Below are 13,519 nucleotides of genomic sequence, written 5' to 3'. Positions count from 1 at the left end.
TATTACTTTGCCTGGAATGTTGTGCAGTATGTCTGTCTTGCATTTATTCGGTTAAAGTGTTTTTATTGATCAAAAATACCTTAAAAAACACATAGAGATCTGTCCTTTAACTTGGCCTTGTGCATCCATCTGCTTGTCTCAATGAGAATGGACTGTACAATGTCCTTATTGCACAATCGATGGCAGATGAAGATTTGAAGAGACCTACAATCTGAATTTCCCCATGGAGATAAATAAACTCTTTTTGAGTTTTCATTAAATGCCATACTTCTGAAATATTCCAGACCCTGTATTGATATCCCCAGACAAGCACAAAAAGTAGTGCATCTTAAAAAAAAAAGCTCATGTTCTTTTTCATATAACATACCTCACTTCAGAACATCTGCATGGGTACATCTCACACACACTGTTCTCTTTGTAAACATAGAACCACAGTAATTACCACTATTACTTAAATGCCAGTGATTAGCTGTACTCTTGTTACAAAAATAGTTTTTAATCAACTTGACAAAATAGTTTAGTTGACATTTCAAGTATAAGGAAGCACTAATCAAGAGATTGCTTTAATTTGTCAGCTCCCGCACGTACTTTCTGCAAAATATAAGCAACTTCATAAAATGCTGAAAATTTGTGTTTTGCAGTCAGTAAAATAAAATAAAGCAAAAAGATGAAACAATGATTAAAGTTGCTGTTTTAATTATAGTTTGTACTCACTGTTAATCATAGAGCTGTGTGTGTGTTTGAGCAGGTGCGGACTGGTCGCACAGATGAGGCCAGGGGCTTGCTGTGGCTGATGGAGGAGGAGGCGCTGCAGCCAGGAGGGTCAGAGCAAACTCTTCTGGGACGTTTGTTTAGCTACTATGGGCCTGCAGAGGGGGAGAGCAAAGGTGAATTTGAATTTGCTACAATCAATAGTTCTGTCCTCTTTCCTTGTGCTGTTAATTAAAAATTGCTTAAGGAGTTGAGGTTAGTTTGTAATAATAAAAGGCTGATGCTCAAAGCCACTTTTTACAGTTTTGTGCATTATTCATTAACTCCATACTTGGTGGTGGTAGGGTACTATTGTAATCACAGCTGCCATGAGTTCGAGCCGGCCCCTCGTTGGCCCCTCAGACCACCACCACTGACTCGCTCACACACCGCATTCATACTAGGCAAGATGGGCGAAGTGTCTTGCCTGAGGACACAATGACAATTTGCACTATAGCCACGGCTGCCCCACTCTGGCACCTGTTGTTCCCATCGGTCTCCCATCCAAGTCCTTTCAAGACCCAACTCTTTTTACTTTACGAGCTCTGACAAGATTGAGCATTGGCATTTAACAGCCATTTTAATAATGATAGCGAAGATCCCCATATGTATAGAAGTAGACTTTGATGCCTGCTGTGGGTATATCTCTTAGGTCACACGTTCCTCCTGAAGAGTGAGAAGGACCATCACTTCCTGCTGGGCCACAGTCATGGTACGGACTGGGTGGAGTACAACACCTATGGGTGGCTCAACTACGCTAAGCACAACCCGGCCTCATCTAATGCTACTTGCCTCTTACAAGACTCCCAGAAGTAAGAATAACATATTTGAACTTATAGCACTTATATGAACTTATTTTTAACATACCATATACTCTAATATACTCTATCATGTAGTATTTTTTGTTTTAATTTGGAGAATTATGTTCACAATTTGCACCTACAAAAAAAGCCATATAGCAATACAATATACGAAGAGTGATCAAATATGTCATCAACACATGTAACTCCATCCAATACACAGGAACAGTTCACGGACAAGGAACCCAATTTTCTGACAGTTCTGACATTTCTTCAGTGCGATACAGCACATCATTCAAAAATACTAATTACAGATAACGGATCTCCCTCCTTTAGAAAGATCATCAGTTCATTGATTATGAGCCGAGGTGGAGGGGCCACTGTCCTGTCTGGCTCTGTAGCAGGCCTGGAGGCAGTTTCACAGCTGTCTCTGCGGAGAGCCACCAGCATGAGGAAGACCTTCACTACAGGAGTGGCTGCCATAAAAAAGAAGTCACTCTGCATACAGATCAAACTGCAAGTGGTGAGACAAGCAAGCAACAAGCATCTTTTCATTATTGTGTGACTATTCTGTGAACTGTTTATAGTGTACTATTGTATTATTAGTATCACTAACATGTTTAAAATATACATATTTATGTTGTGAAAGTTGTACAAAAGGGGTAGGGTTAAATAATTCTATTTAGTTCCTCCCTGTCTATTTCCCTTTGTCTGTATTTGACATTGTCTGCAATAAACTGTTGTAACGACTAGTGTGGGTGCGGACCAAGGAGTGCAGACAGCGTTTATTTACAAAATGGTGAATTTCAGTTTTTAATAGTTCATTTAACACACATGGGGAGCCAGGGAGCGGGAGGCAGACCAGACGGGCGTAGTGCAGAGCGGGGACGGGAAAGCCAGGACCAGAGCGAGGACAGGATCAGGACGAGACCGGGGCAGGCTGAGTCGGAGTAGTCCAGAGAGCGGGAGCCAGGGCAGGAGGTGAGAAGCAAGCGAGTGAGGACCAAGATGGAACTGGAGGCAAGGCAGAGGGGTGACTGTAGCGCAGAGGCAGGAGCAGGAACGAACGAGAGCAGGAATCTGGAAGGTGGCAAAAAGTCCAATGAGTAACAGGCAGACAGGCAACAAAGATGCAAAAACTAAGCTGGCGCATTCACGTTGACACGCGGACGGTCTCGCCCCGAGTGTCTTCTGCCGAGCCCTCATATACTCGGCAGCAGGTGGAGGTAATTATGCTGATGCACTCCAGGTGCGCGCGGGAGGAGTCCGGAACTCCGCCCAGCTCCAGGCAGACAGGTAGGGGAGGGGGAGAGAGCACAGGAGGACAGGAAATGCAGGCATCATGACATAAACACAGTCTTTCCTTCATAATAACAGCTTTTTTTAAATAACAAAAGGCATTCCACATTAAATAATATACAGATATATACATACAACTGTATATTTTAAGCATGTGTAGACATTCTTAGCTTTAACACAAAGTTAAAATGTTAGGGTTTTTATTATACATTTAAACATTTTTGATAAATCTCTTCCAGACAGGCTGCCTGCTGCTTGACTTCACCCTTTCTAACCTGGATCATTCTTTGGCAGGATGCACTTCTTGACATGGTGCGGAGGTCCAAAATTCACTTTGTTCACTGCATATTGCCTAAGGCTGATGCCCTAAAGGCTCTCAGTGGATCCCTGTTCAAAGGGGTGGAATGCGAGACTCCTGGGGAAAATGGTGATCCTGGATTAATGCAGCTAGATGTTGCATTGCTTCGCACTCAGCTACGTGGCTCAAAGCTGCTGGATACTCTCCGGATCTATAGGCAAGGTAGGGCAACTCCAAAAATGCCCCCAAGTACGCTCAACACTGGTGTTCTTAGAGCTATATTATAAATATATACTATATCTATATACATATCTTTTAGGATTCCTGTAAATAAATACTTGACCATATTCTACTAACAAATGTTGCTCTTTACAGGCTACCCAGATCACATGGTGTTTTCAGAGTTTCGGCGACGCTTTGATGTCCTGGCCCCGCACCTCACCAAGAAGCATGGAAGGAATTACATTGTGAAGGACGAGAAGAGAGTAAGTCAATCAATGGAGTCAGGGAGAGAGAGATGTAAACCTCGGGCTGCAGCCAAACGCTATGAAGATTAATGTTGTGAAGAGGCAGCTTCATTGCATCTGGCCCTGATTTGTCAGCAGCAGCCCACTGACGGAGAAATAAGCCCCCATTCATCACCTATTGTAATGATCTAATCAACTTAACCTTAGCTGCAACGTTCCTTTTAATGGCCCAGGTCGGTACTGTAGGTTAGAAAGGGCCCAAAACAGAGAACACTAAATCAAAGTCACCTTTATTAGTCTGCTAAGTACTCTAGTTTGTGTTTTCTTTAAGAGTATACAGATAAGCCTAGTTAAAAATCGAGTAATGTTAAAGATACAAATGGAAGGTAGATGTGTTTTAATAGAGGAGACATGCAGATGACAGATTCCAACTAGAAAAGATACATAGTAAACCTTTAAAACCTGTTAAATGTGAACAAAATGATTCAACTTTCACTCCAAATCTACAATGTTGGTGTTGTACTAAACATCTTATACATCTGGATCTGGAACTGTCCACTACAAGAAGAGCCAGCGGTATATGTGTGTGTTGTACGTTTGTTTTTAAAGCAAATAAAGAAGGTAGAGTGAGAGAATTGGGTTAGGACAGAGAATAGCCCTGCTCCCCTGTGTGCGTGTATTGGGGCTGAGTTTCTGTGGAAACATGGACAAACAAAAGCCCCTCAGTGTTTGTGGCAGACCACTCCTGGTGTAATCTAGATGGGGTCTCTTCGGACTGGAGGCTCCACTGTAGAAGGGGGGCACACCTGCTGCACTCAGACTGTCAGCTGAGCACAGAATCCAGGCTAACTTGTGCATGCAAGATGTGTTTTTAGGATATGGTGATTGTAGCTTTTTTTTTAACATTTATTTATTTTTTTAACAAGCATACCTGGGAAAGCCTCTGAGAAGAAAAAAAAAAAGATAGCAGTATTGTTTTCATTAATTCAGTTCACTGTCTGGTCGAATATCTACTCCACTAGTGAAGTCCCTATTGGGTGTTAAAGTGTACTTGTATGTGTGTGATTGCTAGGCTGTGGAGGAGCTACTGGAGTCCTTGGATTTGGAGAAGAGCAGCTACCACATGGGTTTGAGCAGGGTGAGTAATACATTTCACATATCTCCCAAAAATAAATTTCTTTTTGCAGTCTCTTGTATTTGTACACGTGTATTTGTAAGGACACAGTGTTAGCCTTCTATTAAACCTCTGTTACTTTGAGGGTTGTTTACTCTCCTGTTGGGAAGACTGCAACAACGATGTGTGCAACTCGTCTACGCTCAATGCTCCCCAATTGTAACTCACCGTCCTTTGTTTTCAGGTCTTCCAAGTGACAACCCTCTTTGTTTTTTTGTTACAGCTGTTGTAAAGTAATGTAGTTAACAATGTCATGCCCTGGAGTTAAAATCCGGTGCAACTTGGAGAGAGGCTCAAAATGAAAATCAAAGGAGAACAGAAGGTTTACACTATGAGAATGCTGTGTTTTTTAGGTTTTCATGGTGCTGCTCGTTTTCAGGGCATGAAACAGCGGAGATTCACAAAGCCTTCCAGAGGTGCCATGGCAACCTCCATCGTTCATCAATTAAAGTAGCCCTAAATAAAACTGCACACTGGCTTTACTTAAGAATGCTGACAATTGCACAGGGCTTCATGTCTGTATAACACGTCTATGGTGTTATGAGAGTTGTTAAAGTAGCAAAACAAAAACAAAGCAAAAAAATGACACCTTATTTTGCCTTAATGAAACATAAACAAACACTTCATAATGAACAACTAGTTTATTTAGTGAAGGTCTTGATTACATTGTTACTAGGCTTGACTCATTCTATTTGTTTATTATGAATTAAGCCTTTGTTCATGCTTCATTAAGGCTATAAAATGTGTACTAATTATAAAAGTAATTCTTAACTCTACACGGGCTAATTTGTTTATTTATGTAAATACACTGGCATTGTACCTAATACAATGAGAGCGTATCCTCCGTTGTTTTGCTTGTATAGAATAATCAGCACACACTTTTTAAACACATGAGGTTTTACAGAAAAGAAATACGCTTTTAACTTTTAGAAAATCAATGTAGCATTCATTTCCCGAAGAACCTTCTCTGACCTTCTCCTTTGTATTCATGTTCTTGAAGATTTTAAATACATAAGATATAAATATACTTTCAGAGATGTCTTTAGTATAGCAGTTTTGTAAAGGACCTTCAGAACAGCTCTTCAGTCACCCCCTGTCCATTTAAAAGCTCATTGCAGCCGTATCTACAGAGCATCTCAGAATGTAATCACTCTCTCATATAGACAGGCCTAGATGTGATCTGATTTTTATTAGCGGCTCGCCCCTGTTTTACCTTTGCCCAGATTAGGGGCTGACAAGACTGATTGTCAAAGATAATAACTTAATCACAACTTTCTCCCTCTGATAAGGCTGCCCGATCCACGGATTACACTATTTCTTATTGATTTGCTGCTTCAGTGCATTTATTTACTTTAAGGTTCCTACTTTGATGTCTGTTCTCGCACAAACCAATGGCCCCGAATCCAATTTCCTCTCAGCTTCAATAACCATTACACTAATGTTTTTACCTTGGTAATATGTTCAAATTAGCTTTTTTTTTTATTGGTTTGTAGTTGTTCTTCAGAGCTGGCACCCTGGCTAAGCTGGAGGAGCAACGAGATGAGCAAACGAAGCGTAATATAATCCTCTTCCAAGCTGCCTCCAGAGGATACCTGGCACGGCAAGCCTTCAAGAAGAGAAAGGTACTGCATGTGTCACAAAGTCGCCCCCATGTCCAATGATACAAACACCAAACAATGAGTTCAACTGAAGAACATATTCTTGGCAAGGGTAACATACTTTTTTGCTTCATTTGATCTATTCTCAGTCAGTGCAGTTGGAATTTAGTTTGTAAATATATATCCCCATAGACCAACAGTAGTTTTCAGATTTTTTATTTGAATTTATTGATGGAAAGTGGGACCAAGGTGGATGCGGAACCATGTGCAGCAGATTGTTTTGAATAAAAAGCCAGCGTAGATTTATAATGTATAATTATAAATGATTAGCAATTTATGTTCTGCTACTGTAAAAAGTAAAGGTGACACTATAATAACTAATGTTTTAATAGCCTTAATAAATTATGAACAAATACTTAATAATGAACAAATATTAAGGGTGATTCAGGCTTAGTAACAACTTAATTTATTCCCTAACTCCTAACCCCAACCCCTTATAAATGATGTGTTCATTATGAAGGCTAATTAATGTGTAGTTATTATAAAGTGGTACCAAAGTAAAGTTTACTCCATAACTACCATGGCGGTCAATATGCGTAGGCAGAATTCTAATGTTTTGTACATTGTGTTTTGAAGTGGATGATATGAATAGATAAGATCAGACGCCTCCTTTTACTATATAAGCTCCAATGTCTTTTGTTGCCTAGCAGTCCATTGGTCTTAAGATGTTCTTCTGGTCTAATTTTAGTCTGTTTTTGCAGTGGTGGAAAACAGTTCTGTCACCTCTACTGTACATGAGTTATTACAAATGCGTTTTAAAACTTTCGGCCACACCAATCACAGATGGTGCTATCAAATCACTTCCCACATGTGGAGTATTTGATCGTGACGTATCAATCCTCGTCTTTTAAATGTATCCTTATCAAGTGCTGCTGACTGGCTGAGATTGTGATGTTACATTTTTCTCTCAGCGTGTGATAGCTCCATCTGTGTGGACCTCATACATGTCCCCGTGTGATGTATGGGGCCCCCTCAGTCCTCCTCCTCTGTGTGATTACTGTTTAAGTGAACACAGGGTTTCAGCGCGGATAGTGATGAAGCAGCACAAACAGAATCAACAGCCACCATGCAACACTGAACACCAGCTACATGTCTCTGGAAAATAACGCCGCTATAAGACATCCGTTTCCATTATAAATCTGCAATGGACATCCAAGCCCTGTTACAGTTTGAAATAAATTGTGAATAGGATGGATCAGGTTTATTGTAATCTAGGTATTTTAAGTGAATTGTAAGATTATGTAAAAGGCATCTAATTGGGCATATCTGAGTGTCTTTATATCATGTCAAACCAATTTATAATAACTACACCTTAAATTTACAGTCTTAGAAACAACATTGAGCTAACATTCTTTCTTTAATTATAAAATTGGATTAAAAAAACAAAAAAAAACAAAACAGTTTGCATATCAGTTATAATCCAGTTATTGACGGCTAAAAAACAAACAAACAAACAAACAAACAAACAAACAAAACAGTATTTAATAGCAAATAGTTGGTAGTTGGCCATGCTACTTTTGCTACTTCACTAATGTTTTGACACATTGGCATGTACTGTATACATTCTGAACAAATGTAAAATGCGATATATATTCTGATTAATTATTCATGTCGAGCAAAACTTATTTTTTTGGCCTTTTTGCTCATTTTGCTGACATCTTTCAACCACAGTCGGGCCTAATTAAATCGCTCCTACACCAGTACATATAGAGCGGATCTGCTGCTAGAGCCTCTGAAGGACATTCCCCAGTGAAACCCATTTGGTTTTATTATTTCTGATTCAATTAGTCGACACCACAGTAATGAAATACAGTCTGCTGGATTATTGAGTGGCTTCCATCTCTCCTGTTCTGTCTGTTAGGGCTTTACAGAGTTCCTCAGTCCTGGAACAATCCTAATATAATGCAATGCTCTTGTGCCCTTGCTGTTATCCCTGTATTTCTATGTGAATTGATTAGCTTCAACAGCTGCCGTGCTGTTTTGAAGTGTCCCATCTTAGCAGGTGGACGGTAGATGTTATTTTGCCTCTGTTATCGAAATGGATGGATTCAGCCCAAGTCTCTCTCTGGTTGATGTATACAGACGTGACAGAAAGTTGCAAGTTTGTTTGATTGATATTCTCTGGCATGTTAACCTTGCGTAGCAGTGCCAAGCTTGTCTGACATTAAATGACAAAGCCACAATTTTTCTTACCCCCCCTCCCTCTTTCTCTCTCTTCTGAGCGCCTCCTCAAGGGGACACACTGACATTTTTAAGGTCTGTTATTTTGCCTCAGCAGGCACTTATTGCATCGCCAGTGTTGTCCTTCAGGTACCCTACAACTGTGAGTTTTTTTTTCCTTTTCTGCATTGAAATCAGCATAAAGGATAGGATAAGCAGGTTACAGTGTTGTAGTGCCTATTCATTTGAACATTTTCAGTGTGTTTGACATTGCTCTATGAATGTTAAGATACTTTATAAGATGATAAGTGGCAGGTATTCATTTAAAACACATATTCCTATGCCTTCAGTTGAATATGTACCTTAGAGTACGCCGAGGCTCTGTACTTCAACATATCCATGCACAAAAGTGTTAAAGAATAACTAGTTTTCTGAATGATGTGGTAATTTTCCACATAATTCTAGTTGTATAGGCCTTTGTACAGTGTATATATCATGGCCTTCACTACGATTGTATTTTTGGGGCTCCTATTCTAGTTTTGCTTCTTATTTTTCTACCGTTGACAAACCTTATAAATTTGTATGCTAATGTAGTTATCCACGGCATTCATTTGGTATAGCCTTTTGTTTATTCTCTATTCATTTTAGACTAAATATGACAACTAAGACCTGTTTAATTTGTCTGTCAGAGATTTGCTGTGTTTTGCTCCGTGTTAAGGCTTTCACTGTGTGACAAATCCTAATTGGTCATAGAGTGTTGCTTCAGGGTAAAACGTACCTGATGCCGGGAATTGTGTTGTTCTAATTGGGTTTGCCCATAATCTGCTGCTGCTAGAGAGTCTCATGCATAAGCGGCATGGAAATCGTGTAATACTCAGAATTAGCTGCCAACATGTTTGATTTAATTAATGAAAAATTAGCTTCCAGCTTTTGGAACACTCACTGTGTAGGAACTCTTCAGAGGATTCTGGCGTGTCTTGGGTTTCTTGCTGGCTATGAGACAAACTGACTGCTCACGATATACAGTGAGCTATAGTACTGTATATTAGACATGCCACTCAGACTGAAGCACTGAGCACCTAATAAATCACTTTAAATGTATTAGATTTATGACCGTGATCCCTCTAAAGTCACTGGCGTCGTAAAGATTTACATTACTGTGTGTACTATTAACAGAGTTGGCATTTATGTTTTTATAGATACAAGACATGGCGATCCGCTGCATCCAGAAGAACATCAAGAAAAACCATGGGGTGAAAGACTGGCCCTGGTGGAAGCTCTTTACCACAGTGCAGCCTCTGATTCAGGTCCAGCTGACTGAGGAGCAGATGAAAGGCAAAGATGTGAGGAGACTGTGATTATCATATTATAGCTACTGCATTAATCACACTGCAGTAGAGGACACATAGCTGCAGCGATATGTGACTATGTGTGTGTTGTTGTAGGAGGAAATTCAGCAGATGAAAGCAAAGTTGGAGAGAGTGGAGAAAGAGAGGAACGAGTTGAGGCTGAACACAGATCGATTGGAGAGCAGAGTAAGTCCCTTTGGCTGTGGGAGCTGTGCATGCTGGGACCACTGAGTATGGGAGTGCTGGTGGACTTATAACAGGGGCACTACAATGGAGTTTGAACTTGCTAGTATACTGCTCAAATACTGTGTTAACACATTTTTTACTGCACAAATGGATTTAAAAAAATAATAATATATCGCAAATTCCAACAACCGTAAAATTGAAATAAACAAATCAACCCATGCATGTAATTTAAATGACTCAAAAGCAGACAAGGAAACTTCTCTCAACTCAAAAAAAAAAAAGTGTTCCATTATGAATAGGACTGGAAATCACAGGGTCCTTCAGAATTTCATACAGGACATGGCTCACAATAACATTACAATATAAAAATGAAATTGAAATATGCTTAAAATTCAAAACAGTGACAGAGTTTTGTAAAATGGACCAAAAAACTATCATGACGATATAGCAATACTGCAGATATGATTATAATATTTTTATATTTTGGCACATCTTTAATTATGAAATGGGGTTTGTTCAGATTGCTGACCTGGTAGCAGAACTGGCCGATGAGAGGAGCACGAGTGAGTCTGCTTCTCAGATGCTGGAGGCTGAGACGTCAGAGAGGCTTCGGCTGGAGAAGGACCTCAAGGATCTACAGGTAAGTTACGTCAAAAATGTATTAACGCAGAAAGTAAACAAGCATGTAAATACAAGCTTTATATTATATGATGCAGGGAAAGTTTGAAGGCATGAAGAAGCAAATGGAAGCCCAGGAGATGGAGGTGATGGAGGCTCGGCTCATGAAAACTTCAGATTTAAATGGAGAGGTTGACGATGATGATTCTGGTTAGTAAGACATATTTCAACATTATATTTCTCCATTTGTGCTGCAGTTTTAGCTGTAAGTATTCAGAAAGTACTATTTTTAAATCCCTAATTAAATGTGCTCCATGACTCCGGCCGGAGCTTGACTGTCTGCCTTGTGGGCATGTCAGCTCAGGTCAGGGGCAACATTTTCTGGCCTCTTTATGTGATTATTATGCACACAGTTTGAAAAATCTCCTACTAATGTTATTCTAATTGCAGCTGCAGGAACAAGCGTCTTTGTTTGACTGTTCCAGCAGGGGGATGTGGCAGTTAGACCCAGTCATGTTGCGCATAATGGTATTTAGTGCATTTTTAGCATGAGGTTCACGGAGAGAGGGATTAAGAAATTCACTCCAAGGCATACCAGGTGCGCATGTTGCCAAATGGTCTCTACCTGCTGCGAAAGTAAGCTCGTGCTGTGTCTTTTCTTCCACCTCCTTCACCCCACCTCTGCAGACAAGCCATTACAGAGCGTATCAGAATTCTTAGATGAATGAGAAAATAATCGTTGGGATCAGAGCCGGTGGCCCTGCAAGTTGTCATTATGCTATATATATGCTAATGAGCGCCTCTGATGGAGAAGCTGGTGTTAGTATGTGAAGGAGAAATGGACAGCCTCTAAAATGATAAGGCTTTGAAAATGAACCTGAACCCGAATGCGCTGCTACACCCCTGATAGCCTCTGACAGCTGCAGAATTAGGGTCGGCTAAGAACTGTGAAAGTGCCACTTAGACATGTCCTTCTCTAACTACTATTGTGGTGTGCTTTGAATCCAACGTGCAGGTTTATCCAAGATTAGAGTTTAGACGCTAGACACTGCTTTGTACTTCCTTGTTGAATTCATTTGGCCTTCGGAGGTCACGATATGATGAAAGAAGTTTTATTTCCTGAAAGATTGTATGATTCTTATCTTTGATTTTTATCACAGAAAGTATAGTTTGCCACATAATCCATCATTTCTGTGCTTTCAGTCTCTGTCTCTGAGCTCCCAGCCAGCCTCGCATTAAAAAGCAGGAGACTCCCAAATGTCACACGCAGGCGTTTTCTTAAATCTATGTGATCCCAACAGGAGGAGAGTGGCGGATCAAATACAACCGAGCCATTCGTGAAATGGAGTTCACCAAAAAGAAACTCCAACAAGAGTTTGAGGACAAGCTGGAGACAGAGCAGCAGAGCAAAAGGCAACTGGAGAGAAAGGCAAGACTATAACAATAATACTTACTATATTATATTTTAATGAATATGTATTTAAAGATGCAGCATGTAAAGTTTCTGGTGGAAGCGCCACCACCTGTTTCATAAAGAAGATTTTTGTGTTGCCTGTAATGTTGCACAGTGTAGAATTAAACTCCATGTGAGCAAGTGAGCCCACGACGCCAAGTTACATGTCAGATCTGTGGACAGTTGAACCCAGTCAGAGTAAGAATGCAAAATATTTTTTAAGCCCTGAAACAACTGTGATTGAATAAATGAATAAATGAATGGTGGATACATTTAGTGACACACTGTGGAACATTCAGTCAAAGCAATGGAGACAGGCAGGTGGCGAATCCCCATAAGAAAAGATAGATAGAGCAAGTTTAACAGATTTTTTCCCAATAGCACATTTCACGATATCCATAAACATTGTATTTGAAAAGACATACTGTTTAAATGTTTTGCCTGTCTGTCGCAGGTGGCTGATTTGCAGACAGACCATGAGGATGTGCAGCGCTCTGTGCAGCAGCTGAAAAAGAAATGCCAGAAACTGACGGCTGAGCTGCAGGACACCAAGCTCCACCTGGAGGGCCTGCAGAGCCGCAACCACGATCTGGAGAAGAAACAGCGCAAGTCAGTTTGAATATAGATGTCTGTCTATTTTTGTACCTGTCTGGTGGAGCTGTCCATCAGTCTGCTCCCGGCCCTTGTCCCTGTCTCACAAACACATTAAACAGAAAGGATGGCTCTATTCTCCTTGGATGGCTAAGTGCAGACACTCAGGGCCACCCAGCAGAACACTAAAGTTTTCTTTAATTTGAATAGTGACTGAGATGTTCTGTAATCTGTGGAATTGCATTAGCTGCGAAAATGACTCAGACTTTAAGCACTTGAGAAGCTATTGCCGTGGCAGAATGTGATCTCTCCCCTGTGGCTAATTGAAGACGCTCTGTGGGTGAAATTATTTTCAGCTGCACTCCAGAGAGAAAAACAGGGAGTTACAACGAGCTGACAGCATGAAACACTTAGCCGTTAAGTTCACCAACCATAAGTGTTTCTGCCCCAGACAATTGAAGACAACATTCTGCACATTATTACAGTCCAATTGTAAATTGATGGCTAATGAAAGGGGATAAGCCCTGAGGCAAGCAATCTAGCTGTGGATTCTACTAAGTCCAAAGTCAACCATGTAATAATCTCTCTTTATAGAATTGTACTTTATCCTTCTGTGTAAGCATTTGCTAATGACTTTAGTTCTCATTAACTACATTATATTCCACTGATATTGTGTATGTGTTAGCGCTGGGAAAACTAGCACTACTGCCTCTTCC

The 13,519-nt window shown here is 40.4% G+C and overlaps 1 protein-coding gene across 1 annotated transcript in view; it reads left to right on the top strand.

The window, feature by feature from the left end:
* LOC117381329 (unconventional myosin-XVIIIa-like) overlaps nt 1–13,519 on the top strand; it is a 46,474-nt gene that overhangs the window by 15,072 nt on the left and 17,883 nt on the right. The window contains exons 21-33 of the mRNA XM_055226409.1: nt 749–887; nt 1,403–1,562; nt 1,887–2,073; nt 3,144–3,369; nt 3,523–3,632; nt 4,687–4,752; nt 6,282–6,410; nt 9,806–9,949; nt 10,052–10,141; nt 10,662–10,781; nt 10,858–10,969; nt 12,061–12,188; nt 12,667–12,821. Of these exons, the coding sequence (XP_055082384.1) occupies nt 749–887; nt 1,403–1,562; nt 1,887–2,073; nt 3,144–3,369; nt 3,523–3,632; nt 4,687–4,752; nt 6,282–6,410; nt 9,806–9,949; nt 10,052–10,141; nt 10,662–10,781; nt 10,858–10,969; nt 12,061–12,188; nt 12,667–12,821 (1,766 nt within the window). The remainder of the gene's footprint in view (nt 1–748; nt 888–1,402; nt 1,563–1,886; nt 2,074–3,143; nt 3,370–3,522; nt 3,633–4,686; nt 4,753–6,281; nt 6,411–9,805; nt 9,950–10,051; nt 10,142–10,661; nt 10,782–10,857; nt 10,970–12,060; nt 12,189–12,666; nt 12,822–13,519) is intronic.

The sequence above is a fragment of the Periophthalmus magnuspinnatus genome, chromosome 14 (assembly GCF_009829125.3).
Source record: "Periophthalmus magnuspinnatus isolate fPerMag1 chromosome 14, fPerMag1.2.pri, whole genome shotgun sequence".
NCBI classification, from domain to species: domain Eukaryota; kingdom Metazoa; phylum Chordata; class Actinopteri; order Gobiiformes; family Gobiidae; genus Periophthalmus; species Periophthalmus magnuspinnatus.
The sequence above is the reverse complement of the archived record's forward strand: the minus strand, read 5'-3'. Positions and strand labels throughout refer to the sequence as shown.